This window comes from Mesoplodon mirus, assembly GCF_964341445.2.
Source record: "Mesoplodon mirus genome assembly, chromosome: 2".
Taxonomy (NCBI): Eukaryota; Metazoa; Chordata; class Mammalia; order Artiodactyla; family Ziphiidae; genus Mesoplodon; species Mesoplodon mirus.
Genome location: NC_138977.1, coordinates 44,403,902 through 44,421,245, shown reverse-complemented (window position 1 = coordinate 44,421,245; position 17,344 = coordinate 44,403,902). Strand labels below are relative to the sequence as shown.

The 17,344-nt window shown below is 42.2% G+C and overlaps 1 protein-coding gene across 1 annotated transcript in view; it reads left to right on the top strand.

Moving 5' to 3' along the window:
• Positions 1–17,344, top strand: part of FRAS1 (Fraser extracellular matrix complex subunit 1) — a 471,586-nt gene that overhangs the window by 291,158 nt on the left and 163,084 nt on the right. Inside the window, exons 21-23 of the mRNA XM_082632535.1 lie at positions 9,258–9,410; positions 9,647–9,793; positions 15,503–15,649. Of these exons, the coding sequence (XP_082488661.1) occupies positions 9,258–9,410; positions 9,647–9,793; positions 15,503–15,649 (447 nt within the window). The remainder of the gene's footprint in view (positions 1–9,257; positions 9,411–9,646; positions 9,794–15,502; positions 15,650–17,344) is intronic.

The window sequence follows — 17,344 nt, the reverse complement described above, 5'->3', positions numbered from 1 at the left end:
CTAACCCTAAAAAGAACACGTGATTTCTAAAGAACTCATGGGTGGGCTAGGACCAAAGTGATGATCAAAAGGGGAAGAGAGGAGGCTTCTTTTTCTTCTGCCATTCATATGTTATTTTCTGGATTCCTACTGTACTTGTCTCACAAGTAGAACCCTGTCAATTTTAAAAGTGGCATCAGAATTCAGTCTATACACACTTTATGGACCCTGAGCTTCAGCATGGAATCATTCCTTTTTCACCTGATTAGGAACAGCTACAAGTGCTGATTATTTTAACAGCTTCCAAACACATTTAATGTGGTTTCATTAAGAACCTAATCGACTGATAGGACATTATTAAAAATCTCACTATGGGGCTTCCCTGGTGGCGCAGTGGTTGAGAGTCCGCCTGCCGATGCAGGGGACATGGGTTCGTTCCCCGGTCCGGGAGGATCCCACATGCCGTGGAGCCGCTGGGCCCGTGAGCCATGGCCACTGAGCCTGCGCGTCCGGAGCCTGTGCTCCGCAACGGGAGAGGCCGAAACAGTGAGAGGCCCACGTACCGCAAAAAAAAAAAAAAAACAAACCTCACTATGTGTCTAAAATTGTCTTTATAGGTCCATTATTTATCAGCTAAGGGGTCACTGCCCCATAAAACCAACATCCAAAGCCACTGCTTCAACAGTACACATTTACTTTAATATCTTCAAGCTGTTTTGACTTTGTTCCAAAGATGTGAAATAAGTCATTTTACTGCCGTGTGCTTCCATCCATCATGATTGTGCGTAATCCTCACTGATCCTTGAAGCAGAGCCTTTGTGATTTGAAGATAATATCACACGGTGATGACCACATATAATTTCCTCACAGCTGCAGGGTGACATATTAGAGGATATTGCCACTGCTGAGTCAAAATATTATTTTTTTATGTATTTACATTTTTAGTATGTATGCATGCTGTGCATATTTAGAAAACAAATGGAATCTTCTGCTTGCTTAAAAACAAGAAGTGCATTTATTTCAGCTCGAGTCAATACTCCATTTCCAAGCTCCCTTATAATGTGTTCATTACTTTGTTTTAAGTGCTAATTCACCAGGTTTGTTAGTAAGCAGGCACATATACAAACAACTGGAAGTCCATCTGCCCTTCCCCCTCCACATGTTTATAATATACCAGTAATCTGAAACAGGCTACACCTAAATGTATCCTGGGTCTCTCTCCTCTCCTTGTCATCCTTAATAAGTCTTTTATTTAAAGACTCTTTACTATAATTGAAATAGTGACAAATAAGGATTTACTTACTGAGTAGCTATGAGAGGACTCTGAGAGACGGGCTTCAAAATAGGCTCTGTTTTTAAGCAATTAATGGATGCATGCTCACCATTTAGACATATTTGAGGTTAGCCTCCTTTTTTGATTACAGACAGGAAGGTCAGATGCAAATGCCTTCCTGCACAGATGGGGCTTTTATGATGGGCCGTTAATCCTTGCAGAGGCTGCTGGATTGGTGGGTTGGAAACTCAATTCCCCTATTTTAGTAACTGCGGTCCTGGTACAAATTAAGCAGTGACAGTATAAACTTCCTCTAGTGTATCCTGTGAACTCGTTCCAGAGATCACCTGTGGGGAGGAATGGGCATGGAAGGTGGGGTGAGGAGGATTACAGGATTATTCACTCTGTGGTTTGTCGGCCTCTCTGAGAATACTGGCATTTTAAGAACACCATTTCTGACAGTTGTGCTCCTACCAGTGTGGGTCCAGCCAGGATCTGAATCAGGATTTGTCAGATGGTCACCACCTACCAAGAAGGATTCAAGACTTGCTTCCCAATCAGTTTAATTTCTTCGAGAATATGCCCCTAGATTTTACTGTGCATGAAGTGACTGGTGTCGTAGCAGTTCCCTGGGACACGTAGTCAGTCACCTCCTGCAGCGCCTGGAGATGGGCTCCTAACACCTCTTAACTATGTTTGGATGGTATAATTAATACATCTGGCTGGCCATGGGGAGATTCCTCTCTTCATTCTCTCAAACTGTACTGACAAAGCAGTTGTAAATTGCCACACACACAGCCAAGTAGTGCCCTGTTCCTCTTGGCCTGGAGTGGATTTTGAGAACCAGGTGGTGCAGTCCAGGTGAAGTTTCTCATGGGCCTCCAAATTCCACAATTTCCTAGTATTTTGACTCCAATATTTTTTTCTTTCATTTAACAAATTGATAAGGGCTCCCTACTAGGTACTACTGATTGTGCCAAATTCTACTTTGTTTTGAATCTTAAAGGCGTTTTAGAAGCTGACAGTTTGTGGAAAGGTCTTCCCTGGTCGTGCCTGAAAGACAAACCACTGGTGTGTTGGTTTTCTTTCTCAGGGGACACCTGAGATCTCCTTTCCTGGTCACAGAAGCCTTCGTATACTTACACTGTATTATTCTTAGTTTTCCTAATATGCCTCCTCTAGCATAAGCCTTTAGAAAACTGTTCAGCAGTGGATGTTATGAACAGAGAAGGGTCTTCTGTGGACGTAATGGAAGGGGGAGGGGGACAGAAACATAGGGACCCCTCTCCTCGCCCCAGAAAATTTCACATTGAAAGCTGCTGTGTGTCAGAGTTTTCTTGGATTGTTGGTTCTTTGCTGTGGTTTTAATGTCTTCTGCCATCACTAGTTACCTTTCATACAACAATTTCTCATTTAGACCTGTAATAATAACACAGAGACTTCAGTAGATAGACTGGTATACACATAGACAAACCCATTTCCAATCGCCATGACAATAAGTCCATACACTTTTTCATGACTTACAAGGTATTTCACAATTAGCACAGCCAGGTCCTGAGTGGCTCTTTCGAATGTTCTTCAAGATGCAGCCATACTGAACTTTTTTCAGTTCCTTAAAGGCATCCTGTTCTGTTGCGCTTCTGGGTTTTTGCATGTTTTCTTCTTGGGACCTCTTCCAAGCTCTGTCACCCTGCCCATCTCCTCCAGCAGCTGACTCCCACTCATCTCTGTCTCAGCCTCCTCCAGGCAGCTTTACCTGCTTCCTGGACCGAGCTGGTACACCGTCAGAGACTTCCATGGTCCCTGGGCTTACCTGGTTTGCATTTTACAAAAGTTTGCAATAGTCTCAAGGCAGTCCCGTGTCTAAGCGTCTGCCTTACACTCTCTTGTTGCTCATCCCACTGTGCCACCGTCTCTGTTGCCTCATGACAAAGGACTCAGTTTGGAGACAACTTTCTTTAAGTCAAGAAGCCCAGCCTAAGTCCACTTCACTGTTGGATTCTTGAATATTCCACTCAGCTACCTCCAACCTGTTCCACAGGAGGGGAGGGGAGAGGCAAATTGAATGGTCTCTCTGCTCCTTCTTCCTCTCCAGCTCAAAGGGTTTTTCTAGGCTGGGGTACAGAGGTGGAGAGTGTAGGGGTCATATTGGTGGGGGAGGGCCTGGGTCTCCTAGCTCCAATTTCCACAGTCAAGTTTGTTTTTTCTTCTATCTTTCACCTGTGCCCTGGGCTCTGTGAATTTGGTATCTGTGCTGGTTTGATTCTGCTAACTTTCTCTGGGAGCACATGGTGGCCCACACTCCATGGTCTAATGCGGGATGGTTGCAGTGGATGAGGAAAGAACTCACTGGATGATATCTCAAATTATTATGAGATTACACAGATTTCATACTTAAATGTAATTATGTATCCAGGGTCCTTGTCCCCACCATACTGAAAGCTCTGTGAGTACAGTAGACATTTGAACAGTTTTGTTGTTTGAAAGAAAGATTTTTTTAAGTGCTCAGTCTCACTTACAATAAAAGAAATCCAAACCAAAGCAACTATGTAACACCAATTTTCACCAACCGAATTAGCCAAGATAGTTTTTTTATTTTAAAATTTCCTTAAACAACAAGGTCTTACTGTATAGCACAGGGAACTATATTCAATATCCTGTGATAATCCACAGTGGAAAAGAATATGAAAAAGAATGTATATATATGTATAACTGAGTCATTTGCTCTGCAGCAGTAATTAACACAACATTGTAATTCAACTATACCTCAATAAAAAATAAATTTAAAAAAATTTCCTAGTGCAGGCAAAGTTACAATGAAACAGTCTCAAGAATGTATCTTGGATGTAACTTTTTAAAAAATAAATTTATTTACTTATTTATTTATTTATTTTTGGCTGCGTTGGGTCTTTGTTGCTGCGCGCGGGCTTTCTCTAGTTGCTGTAAGCGGCGGCTACTCTTCATTGTGGTGTGTGGGCTTCTTATGGAGGTGGCTTCTCTTGTTGCGGAGCATGGGCTCTAGGTACACAGGCTTCAGTAGTTGTGGCTTGCGGGCTCTAGAGCGCAAGCTCAATAGTTGTGGTGCATGGGCTTAGTTGCTTCGCGGCATGTGGGATCTTCCCGGACCAGGGCTTGAACCCATGTCCCCTGCATTGGCAGGCAGGTTGTTAACCACTGCACCACCAGGGAAGCCTGACATTGTCTTTTAGCAAATAATCTAAAATGCGCAAGGGTCTTATCATGGCCTTCATTATAAAAGTGGGCAAATTGGAAGTAAATGATCAAGTATAAGAAAAATGGTAAATTTTTATTTGTTTATTCAATGCTGGAATATTATACAACCCCTAAAAATGATGTTTATGAAGAGTCCCTAATGACATGGAAATGCTGATGGTACTGAGTGAAAAAAAAGTTATTATATGACAATATTTAATATAATCTCATCTATGTAAAAATCTACATATGGAAAGTTGTATAGAAAAAGAACTAAGAGAAAAATATCCATGTTAGTAGTTATTTATTCTAAAAGGCCCACGGGGGATTTTTATGTTCATTTATACTATGTAAAATTGTTTTTCATATTTTCTTCCATGGCTCACTTTGTAGTCAGAAAAATAAAACCGTAAGCTCCCTGTTTTGAGCCCCCTCTCTGCATAGAAGATTACAGTAGCCTCTGGGGCTTGAGCCTGAAGCTTACCTACAGTTGGTGCCCAGGGGGACTGGCCACTTGTAGCCTGTCACAACTGAGCAGCCTGCCCTCGGGAACGATGCTTTTCTGATTGTAAATCAGAACACTGGGATTAATCCTCAAGCCCCGTTGCTCTGATTTCTGGCTTCTTTCCCTGTACATCATAACTCATTTTGAGCTCTCCCAAGGAATTCTCTCCTGCAAAGCGATTTTGACTTCAAGTCTCTTAAGACAAAGGTGTTTCCTAGGTTTTAGGAATTTATTTTTCTTTTCTGGTTGGTTTAATAAAAATCAGTCAAATTCAGATTGACTCCAGAGCAAGGTTTGAGAGCATATTGGTTTTGTGTGGTCTTCTGTTGGGGGCTTGTATAAGACAGAGTTGGGAAGAGAGGTTTGCAGGAATGTATTAACACAGAACCCAATCAGACTGTTGTTTTGGGGTCCATTCACAGGATTGGGTGTTCAGTATGAGTTTCTAAGCCATGGATAAATGAATAAGGAATAAATACAGGTGGCGAACAAAAAGAGTTGAACTTTGCAGACTCAAATAGTTACAGTCTCGTGTGTAATGTGAAACTGTAAACTAACTCGGATTAATGTGATGCTTTGGGCAACCTGCGGTTGATTGTTTTATATTTTCAGTGTCATTTATTGATTTCTCCTTGCCTCTGGGTACTCGCTCCATCATGCAATGTGGTATGTCTGGTGATTGATCTGATGCCTCTTTTAAGGCTTAATATGGAGCCATGGAGAGAGGCAGAGGCCTTGAGTGATTATGGAGCCTCCACAACTCCCTCTTTTGTTTTTTTATTGAAGTATAATTGACCTACAACACTATGGTAATTTCTGGTACACAGCATGGTGATTTGATATTTCTAATACAAAATGATCACCACGATAAGTCTAGTTACCATCTGTCACCATACAAAGTTGTTATACTATTATTGTCTGTATACCCATGCTGTGGGTTTCATCCCCATGACTTATTTATTTTGTCACTGGAAGTTTGTACCTCTTATTCTCCCTCACTCATTTCATTCATCCCGCCCACCCTCTCCCTTCTGGCAACTGTCTGTTTGTTCTTTTCATCTAAGACTCTGTTTCTGTTTTATGTTTGTTCATTTGTTTTGCTTTTTAGATTCCACATCTAAGTGAAATCATATGGTATTTGTCTTTCTCTATCTAACTTATTTCACTTAGCATAATACCCTCAAGGTCCATCCCTTTTGTTGCAAATGGCAACATTTCATTCTTTCTATGGCTGAGTAATATTCCATTGGATATTTATACCACATCTTCTTTATCCATTCATCTACTGATGGACATTTAGGTTGCTTTCATATCTCAGCTTTTATAAATAATGCTGCAGTGAAGATAAGGGCGTATATGTCTTTTCAATTTAGTGTTTCTGTTTTTTTCAGAAAAATACCCAGAAGTGGAATTGCTGGATCGTGGGGTATTTCTGTTTTTAATTTTTTGAGAAACCTCCATACTGTTTTCCACAGTGGCTGTACCAGTTCCCATTCTCTCTCTCTATAACACTTGAGCCCTTTCCACTGGCTTTTGGTAGCTGTATACCAAAATGATGCAAACAGCCATGTCTGGTTTAAGACCTCCAGAGAATGAGACTTAAGTTAGGAGGATAGAAGAAGTTAAGGGTTGTAAGGAATTTCTACACTTATCAGGCAGTCAGAGGCAGAGAGTGACCGAGAGGCGCACCAGGATAAAGCATGCTAAGAGGGGAAGGAAGGTCAAAGAAGGGGGTGATCCGAAGTGTCATGTGTTGCACACCTTTCAGGTGGGTTAGGAATTAGAGGAGGCCATTACATTTGGTCATTAGAAGGTGGTCAGAGACCTTGTCAAGAGCAATACAACAGTTGAACTGTGGAGGTTGAAGGCAGATTACAGTGAAGTGAGAAGTTAGGGAGGCAAGAAAGTTGGGTGGTGAAGGAAAGAAAAGAGATGGGGAGGTTGTTGAGAAAAGCGTTGGGGGGAGTAGGTAATGCGGAGCATGTTTGGAGGTTGAGGTCAAGGAGAATGAAGAGAGATGGGGGTAAAAGATGCACTGATGTTGCAATGATGTTCAAATAATGTTGAAAATCAGATTAAAAAATGAGGGTGGAGGAATTAGCCATTTCATCCTGTGAGGGGAGATGAAATGAAATAAAGGGTTTGGCAGGAAAGAATCAAAGGTGTTCATGCTTGATGGGCTGAGTCAAGTAGAAGGTGAAAGAACTGGGGAGGATGTGGAAGGGTGGGCAGCGTGGGCTGGTGACCAGGGAAGAGTAGCAAGCGTTTCACAGCTGCTGCCATGAGAGCGGGAAGGAGCATCCATAAACCAGCTCTAGGTGCCTTTCGAAGTAATTAATATACATCACACTCTTCATTTAAACAGATTCTAGAGATCCCCATGATCAGACAAATCCATAAATATTTATTTATTGTACCACAAATATTCCAGAGATCTGCTTACTTTCTCTTCAAAGCATCCCCTTGGTGATTATTCTTTTTCATTCCTCTAATTGTACACTAGAGAAAGCCTCAGTTAGATGCAACTAGTTTTTAGACCACTGCACACCTGTGGATCTTGTTGACGCATGCCAGAGCCCCGCACTCTCTGTAAGCACTGGGTTTGAAGAGGAAGAGGCCAAGACTTTTCAAATAATGGAGCCTTGAATCAGTCATGTTTCCTGGGTTTTCAATTCTAACCTGTACCCACTCATTAAAGTAATCATAAATCGGAGTTACCTCCATCTGCTCCAGGAACTTTCAAAGTGCTCCTGGCAGTGTGAGGAAAGCACAGGAAAAAGACAACAAAAAGGTTGGCATTGTGTGGAAACCGTACACTAAATCAGGGGGAAATAGCCTCCTTATCAGATTTCTCTCAATACAGCCATCATTTCCTTTATAATTTACTGAAGGGCTATAATGGGGATTAATTTGCCTCTTAGGATATCAAGAACTGTTTCTAATATTGGCAAAAGGCTGCCTGTAACTTGAAACTCCTGAAGTTCGGAGAAAGGTCAGGGCCTGTTCACTTGTGTGCTGCTAAAAGAGGATTTTTGCGGAGGACACTCTGGGTTCAACTTCTGGAATGGCTAGAGGTCTCAAAGGCTTCTCATGCGGATGAGTGGGTGCTGGGTATGGGACTGAGATCTCTTCTTTGGCAAAGAACACATCTCAGATGATCAGCAATTAAGAAAGTGTATCACTGAGGGTATGGAGAGAAAGATCTGATTTAACAGATTTCAAGGACAGGTAATCTGTTTTATTGACAAGGATTTTTTAGTCTAAATATCGCTAGAAATCACAATCACTATCTACAAGACTGGGATGAAACAAGACCTATGTGGCCGCTGAATGCTGTTTTAGCAACTGCAAACAGTGCTTTGAATCCTGCAGGGGAAGATGGACAGGACCTATAACCAGAAGTCTCTTCTCTTTTCCTAGGTCTTTACTCCTTTTTCATTTTGGGGGGTAATTCAGGATTTGTGGCTTTTCTTCCACCTTTGGGATGGAGGATGGTAAATGGGATTTGAAGCGTTGTTACCATTTAAGGTAGGACAGAGGGCATTTTCACCTATATGGGGAGCTGAACACAACCAAGTTCTTTAATTAAAGGATGACTCTTACACGGGTGAGAACAAGAGACAGTGCTGGCCATCCCAGATAATTTGCCCTATAGATTTAATCACAACTGGTACAACAGCTTCTGTGAACTGTGTATCAGGTCATGAAAATGACTTTCCAACTCAGCTCTTTGTAACTTTACCTCTAGTTAAAGACTAAACTTTCCCCCCAATTCTATTATCAACCAACCTTAATTCCCACACACCCCCACCAATGCCTGAGGCTGGTTTGCTGCCTCTGGAAGGCCACATTTGGGAGATGAGCCTCGTGGGGCTCTGAGCACAGCTTAGGGGCTCTGTGAACGAGGGGCACACGGTACCCGAGTTCTGGGAGCTCTCGGGGGATATGCTGATATGATGAACTGTTTCTGTTATCTGATAGTTCTTTCTATACCCCTGGCAAGTATCTATCACATGCTGCCCTAGGACTTGAAGGCTGTTCAATCGGACAGGGATGAAAACTCAGTTGCTGTGCTGTGCTGCACCTGGCCATTTGCTAAAAACCTCAAACACGCAATTTGTACAGGTCCCAAGCTTCTACTTTACTGATGTATACTGCCTTTGCGCTACTGTCCAGCCAGCTGTGCTGCAGCAGTGGTCATTGCAATCCCTTTTACCCTTTGGTGTAGAAATGAGACGCTGTGTTCATAGCATCCGTGCCTCCTCTGTGCTCCCATGTCCCCTCCAGACTGCCATCCTCTGTGCCAGCACTGTGCAGCTGACCTCTACAACACCGGGAGTGTCTGCCTGAGGTGCCAGAATGCCCGGTACCTGCTGCTAGAAGATCTCTGTGTTCCCGATTGCCCTTCTGGATATTTCGCAGAGAGAGGAGCTTGTAAAAGTAAGTGCTGGATACAGGAGCTGGCGTGCCCCGTAAGCTTCTCTTGGGCAATAGATGAGAAGGCTGGAACTGAGAGAGAGAGAGAGAGAGAGAGAGAGGCAGGAAGCCCACTGTGGGGTAATAAACCAGACCAGCTAATGCTCTCTGCGCTGGGGCTTTTATTAACGGCTCTTGGGATGCTGCTTTGAAGGGGAATTTGGCTTCATAGGTTCTCTTTATGTCTCTTCCGTCTGCAGAATGTCACTGCTCCTGCAGAACCTGCCAGGGCAGAGGACCCTTCTCCTGCTCCTCCTGTGACACCGACCTCGTTCTGTCCCATCTTGGCACCTGCAGCACTGCCTGCTTCCCAGGGCACTATCTCGGTGACAACCACACTTGTCAGCGTACGTTTTAAAAAATGAACTTTCTCTCCTTTCCTGCTCTTCTGGAGCCATGGAAGAAAACAGGGATTTTTTTGCTTCCATATTTTCACCTGGTAGCCTTTATTTTTAGAAAAGAAAGAAAATGAATTGACAAAGCATAGGGGTGCCATTAGCAGATTATAACTCAGATATGGGCCTAATTGGAAGTGCTGGACTAGGGATCTCCTCTGCAAGTGCCAGCTGTGTGTTATAGGGTCAGTCATTTAACCTCTCTGTTCTCTAGTTATCTCATTAAAATCACAAAATTGTTAAGCTAGTTTATTCCTATGGTTTCTCCCAGTGATCCAATTCCAAGATCCTAAGCAGAGAGTGGAGCTCATTCTAGTATAAAGGCCTGAACCTCAGCACTTCTCTGGGTTTAATTGGTTTTTGACATGTATTTGTTGAATACGGACAGTATGCAAGGCTTGATATGCTACAAAGTATTCAGTTTCTGCCCAAACAGTAGTTTATTTTGTCTTGCATGAAAGTTACTTGTATAGATATCTTAGTTCTCAAATAAGTTAAAATATGATTAATTACCTGAGTCATGCACAAAGAGTTAGGATAAATTAGGGCAAGGGCAAATCTGGGTGGAAAAAGAATTAGAAAGTGATTCACAGATGAAGGAACAGTTTTGAAATAGGCTGAGGCAGCTTACTTTATTTCAGTCAGTAAAGTGTCAGTTGCCAAAAAACTGTGTTATACTTTTCTCATTTTGAAAATGACAGTTAACAAATACACTACTGATATTTCAATTTTCTGTCCTAGGAAGTACCGTGTTGAAGGAATTATAGAGTAATGGTTAGGAGAGTGGGCTCTAGAATCAGGTAACTAAAGTTCAAATCCTAACTGCCACTTCACTAGCTTTGTGACCTTGAGCAGGTGAATTAACCACTAGGCCTCAGTTTCCTTTTTCTATGAAAGGGAGATTATAGTAGTGCCTACCTCTAACGTTATTGCACTTAGCACGGACCCTAGCAGAGAATAAGCTCTCAGTATAGCTACTGTTGTTATCATCGTCGTCATGTGACATGAGAGGCAAATCAAGCAGTAAAAGATATTTATATTTTATAGATACAAAGATAGGTATTACTGTTAGTTTATGGAGATTCTTGCAAGAATTTGCATTTGAAATGAAGTTATATGGAGCCCACCATTTTACATCATCTGTTGAGATACCAGAGATAAAAATCCCTTTTGGATCAATGCAAAGAGTTTTTTGGTTTTTTTTTTTTTTTACTTTTGTAACAAAAACTTTGCTTGGTATATATCAACTGTCTGCCAGAATCTGTAGATTCTGTTAACACAAGAGACACGAATGAAACACTTGCATATTCTATTCAAGAGCAAAAGAGTGTTGGTATAGAAGTAGTGACTTAGATTTATGAGGCTCTTCACGGCAGTGGAATCACAGAAATAAAAGTTCAAAAGAAAAACCAGAATCCCTTACATGGCTTATAGGTGGCAAAAATACGTTGCATTGAAGTATTTCTCTTCTGGGAAGCTTCTGCTCTGCACAAATGCATTTGCTATGCTACCATGTAAATAAGATTTTATAGACTATTTCAGTTCAATTAAGCATCTTCTAACTTTAGTCCTTTGCTAAAGCTTAGGTTTCCTTCATCCAAAGACTGAGTAAGGTAAGGTATGCCCCTAAGTTGGGCTATTTGAGTTTCTAATACATAAAAAAAATCCACAATGTCCCTTTCTAATGCTCATCATTATAGACAATTATAGGCCTGACAATTTTAGGAATTGTGCAGTAAAGGGCTTTTAAGGAAATGTAATCAATATTAAGGGGAGGCATTAATAACCATATTATAGGGGCTTCCCTGGTGGCGCAGTGGTTGAGAGTCCGCCTGTCGATGCAGGGCATGCGGGTTCGTGCCCCGGTCCAGGAAGATCCCACATGCCGCAGAGCACCTGGGCCCACGAGCCATGGCCGCTGAGCCTGTGCGTCGTCGCGGAGCCTGTGCTCCGCAACGGGAGGGGCCACAACAGTGAGAGGCCCACGTACCGCAAAAAACAATAATAATAATAACCATATTATAGAAGAAAGTAAGAGCTTCAGAGCTGTCTAGATTCTGATTACAGGAACCTTTAGAAAATGCGTACTGAGCTCTAAAGTTTCAGGATAACCAGTTGAGAAGGAACTTTAAAGAAGAGATGATAAATGAGGTTCTCAGTACTTGAAACCGTAGTGCCCTAGAGTAGGAGGAAGACTCCAGTGCACCTGAGCCAACCTTGCACCCAGGGCAGAGATTCTCTCTCACCCCCTCACAGGCTGCTACAGATGAGGAAGGAAGCCAGGTGCATCCGTGGGGGTGAGGGCTGTTTCTCATCAGCCCTAGGGCTTCCTTCTGGAACAGTGTAGAATGGCTCCTCCCTCGTTCACATGATTCCCTTCCAAGGCCTGACATTAGCTTGGACTTCTCTGTTCTGAGCAGGACTGGAGTCAGTGGAGTGTTGAGCAGAAAGGGGGGACCGTCTCAGAGGTACAGTAGAAAACAGGGAGGGAGAATGGGCGTCATAGGCTGTGAGGTTCCCTCCTCAATGAACGAGAGTTAAAGTATCAATACATCTCTGCTTCCCTCACTGCTTTCTGGTCCCCTCAGCCCCTTCTTCACTGTCCTCTTAGCTCTTTCCATGGGGTCACTGACCTCGGAGAGCTGCTCCTGCTACTCCAGACATTGTCACACCAACCTGACTGCAGTAAGACTAATACCCTCTGGTCTGAATATTGTAAGAGGGAGAAAAGCCTCCTCACCCACACCCCTCTGAACGGGGAAGCTAGAACTCAAGGGGTTTGGTTATGTGCAGAACTACTTTGAGTGAGACAAGGTCACTTGGGGATTGCCTTGGAGACGGCTGAGGGGTTCGATCAAAGAGGAAGAAGCGTTTGAAGAGAAATGATGGAAGCCCCCTGCTTCTTAGTGTGACACCACTGCATCCCTCCAAATCCTCCATAGAGTCTTTTTTTTTTTTTTTTTTTTGTGGTACGCGGGCCTCTCACTGTTGTGGCCTCTCCTGTTGCGGAGCACAGGCTCCAGACGCGCAGGCTCAGCGGCCATGGCTCACGGGCCCAGCCGCTCCGCTGCATGTGGGATCTTCCCGGACCGGAGCACGAACCCATGTCCTCTGCATCGGCAGGCAGACTCTCAACCACTGCGCCACCAGGGAAGTCCCAAATCCTTCATATTGCCTTTTAACATTTCCAAATGCTCGGCGGGACCCCATTTCTTTTGGGAGTCAGTGAAGGAGCTGAGTTATGCTTTGGGAATGAGAGACTTCATAGAAGGATTCAAGACCACAGAGGCAGACAGAAGCTTGAGGAAGTAAACTATAAAAAACTCTCAGCTGTCAGTACAGGGGCCTTGTTTTGCAGCTCCATGTCCAGCAGGGTGTCCAGCTGACATTGAGGTTACATGGAGGCTCTTCAGTTTAAGATTGTGTTAGTTTCTTTAGTAACCATATCAACTTTTAGTAAGCTTTCAATCAACTAAGATTCTTAGATCATTTTTTATAATAATGCTTTCTAAACGGGCCTTGTGTCCCCTCTGTTTGTACAACTGGTTATAGAACATAAATGCAGCACTTTACTTACAGTTTAGCTTATTTCATCTGATTACTTTTAGTTTATTGATACAATGGGCCAAAATAAGTTTGAGTTTTTCTTTCAGCTGGTGAAACTTAACTATGCGTGTATCCTATGTAAGTGTACGTGTCATATTTAAATATCATTAGCATAATTTCTTTGTTTTCATTAAAGTAATTAATAAAAATATTGGCCAACTAAGAAATTAAGACTTCATCATAATACTCTACTAAAGACATTCATTTCCAATTACAAAGATTTACTGACAACTTTCTGAGTATGTATTTCAACCATCTTCAAATCCACTTACAGCTGGTAGACCCCACTTCATTTTTGTATTCACAAGTTTATATTTAGGGTTTTTGTCAAACCCTTTGGCAAAACTAAGATACAATATGTGTAGAAATCCTACCTCCCAAAAGGATAAAAGTTTAGTGTCATATAAGTTTCCAACAATAAAAACATTTTTTTCTAATATTTTCAAACTGTTTTAAAATCCAATCCAGAATTTTCCTAGGACCTTTAATTACAAGTCTACATATTCTAACAAATATTTTATACCAGTGGCTTTTCTTGTAGGTGAAACAAAAGGAGTTTCTTTTTATTTTAGAGGGAGGTCATTTTTCTGCACTGTGCCACACACTTTGATATCCTTTAGCACTAAAACTCACATGATCACTCTCTAGACTTTTCCTCTGACACATGCTGAGAGAAAATTTCAGAGGGAGGCAGAGATGCTAGTGCTTGAGTATATATAATTACAATATCTGGCTTCTTTCACTTATGTTGCAAGTATTTATTGAACACCAACAAAATTACAGATAACCAGCTAGGTGCTGGGGACTATAGCAAGGAACAACAGAAACCTCGTCTTTGCTTTCATGAAACTTACAGCTGTAAAGGGTACAGATGGTAAATAATCGCTGAAATTGAACATTTTTATGTATGGCATGAATGAAAGGTATAAGAACAGTACCTGGGAGGCCTGTTCTATCCTGGAGAGTCAGGGAAGGCCTTCTTGAAGAAGAGACTGAAGAATGAGTAAGAGTTAAAGACAAGAGACTTGGAGATTATATTGAGAGGATTCAAATATGTGCATTATGATTTCTAGGTAGAAAGAATGGAGGGAATGATGGAGAAGCAATATTTACAGAAATGATGGCTGGAATTTTTCCAGGACTGAAGAAAGATATGAGTTCATAGATGAAAGTGTCCTCTGACACCTGATAAGTATGAATTAAAAAAATCACTCTTACAGATACATGGAAAATAGAATGCAAGGGACTCAAACCAATTAGGAGGCTATGATAGTGGTCTAGGAGGAGATGATGATGGCTTGGATGTATTGGCATTTGTGGGTATGGAGAAAAGCAAAAAGTTGTGAGAATTATATAGGAGAGTTCAAACAAATAAGATCCAGTAAGTAATTGAATTAGAAGTGAGAGAAAGAGAGGTGCCAGGAGAGACTCTAAGGTTTCTAGCATGAACAGCTCAGTCAATGGAGAAATGCTAGTTGTTGAATCAGGCAGAGATGGAAGCATGACCAGATTTGGAGATCATCCCTGAATGCCTAAATTAAGTGACTGCTAAGAATTACAACTGAGCAAGTCAGTAAGCCAGGTCACCTTAAAGTCCTTCGTATCTTAAAATATGGGATTTCCTGAGCTCCAGAATAAGTTGATGCCTAATTTTAATCTTGGTATCAGACAAAAATCTGAATCTACATCATAAACTGTAGGGGCCTTGATTCCTTAAGAAGCAAGGTTCCAATGACACTCTGGACTATTATTCCAGAGATCTTGGAATAAGTATAAATTAATCCTGTTGCTGAGTCACAGGGCAGTTTGGATGTGGGATTTCTGTTCTTGGGTTTATAATTTATCTTCTCTGGAAAATAAAATTACCCTCTTTGATTTTGGAAAACAGGATTAACATTTTCTGTTTCTGTTGATCGCAGGGTAGGGTTCTGAGCCGTGATTAAAAAATAGGTTGGAGCGAGGCTCTTTTGCTTTGCAGCATCTGTCTAGGTTTGATCAGTGCTTCAGTATTTGCAATTGTAATCATCTGGTCATTTTCTTTTCCTCTCTGCTCAGCATGCGACCCACATTGTGGAAGCTGTGATTCACAGGCCAGCTGTACCTCCTGCCGAGATCCCAACAAGGTCCTGCTCTTTGGAGACTGTCAGCATGAGAGCTGTGCCCCACAGTACTATCTTGACTTCTCCACCAGGACATGCAAAGGTAAAGCTTTTCCAGAATTGCACGAGTCTTCTACTTGTTGATGCCCCTTTACTAGAGAAGTCTGCTCCCACATTGGGAAAATACTGTCATCAGATGTTTAGACTTTCTCTGATGAAAAGTCATTATGTATGTATGTATGTATTAAGCAAATATTTTTCTCTATCTACCATGTACTAGATATTATGCCAGGTCTTAGTAACTAGACCAGAGATGGCAAACTGGAAACCCTCAGGTTGTATTTAATCCAAGACAAGGGTCTGTGGTTTTGTTTTTTTTTTGATCCACTGAATTTAACAGCGTTTTAAAATTTTTAATTCTTTGCCTTTTAAAAATCAGAAGACTTCACATACAAAAATTGAGATTTTCAGTTTCTTTTGAACAAGTCAGAAGGTTTGGCAGTACTGGATTTGCATTCCCACAGTGCAGCAGTAGGTTGATGAGTAGCTGTCGTCTCTGTTGGGTGGAACATGATCTCCTAAGGGTGCCACAGTGCCCACCATTCCCTGTCCTATCACACCAGGCCTATTTCAAAGATTTACATTGCCTTCCTGGGCCCCGTAGGCATTTGCATTTACAACTCCAGACTGCCAGACTCTAAGCTTAATGAGGACAGGAGTTGTGTCTGATTTGTTCATCTCTTGCTTAACATACTTTAGTGAGTGAAGACACAGCCCCTGTCCTCCAGGAGTTTATAAGCAAACATTGTCAAAAACCGAGTACTACCTTTTACCTTGTTTTCCAATGTTTAACATTATTGGAGCTTCTGCTCTTCAAATGGCAGGACTCAGCAAGCGGAAAGACAGAATTAAAGGATGGATTTCCCTTGCTCCTGTTCCATTTCCCTTCTCCATTCCTCCATGCCACATTCCCCCCCACCCGCACCCCTCTGACCTTTCCAATTCTGCCAGAGAAGCTAGGGCTCAGATATGGAGGTCAAACATCTGTCAAGTAAACTTGGGATGCTTTAAGGTTTTGCAAAATTGCATACGTTCCATTCCAAGAAACTCTACTTGGTTGTTAACTGAGGCGGTCTGCTGTCCTCAAGACCACAGAACCTTTTCTAGTTTTTCCCTTCTAACCAGTGGTTGTCAGTCTGTGGTGAAAAACAAGATTATCACAAATCCTCCCTGTTGTAAATGGTTTCATAACTATGCTGGCAGTTTTCAAGGCTCTGTTTTAGTCATTTTCCCTCAGGACTGATTCAGTCAAATAAATGAGTGAGATTAACTTTATAAATCTTCTTGGAAGCACGTGTACCATCGTGCACATTTACCTGCTTCTTTGGGACTTAGAAATACTACATCAAAGAAGAGAGAAAGATGACTAATGAGAGGTTTCCCCAGCTTCTTAGAGGAGAGGGACAGTGGGGTGAGGCAGCGCCGAGTGGAGATACATTCTCCAAGGAAACCAGTTCAGCAGCAAACATTTATTAAACTGCTGTGTGCCAGGCACTGTGCTGAGTTCCTTAAATTCATTATTCCATTTAATCTTCACAGTAGCTTTATGAAATAGGTGCTATTCTTTTTTTTTTTTTTTTTTTTCGGTACGCGGGCCTCTCACTGTCGTGGCCTCTCCCGTTGCGGAGCACAGGCTCCGGACGCGCAGGCTCAGCGGCCATGGCTCACAGGCCCAGCCGCTCCACGGCACGTGGGATCTTCCCGGACCGGGGCACGAACCTGCGTCCCCTGCATCGGC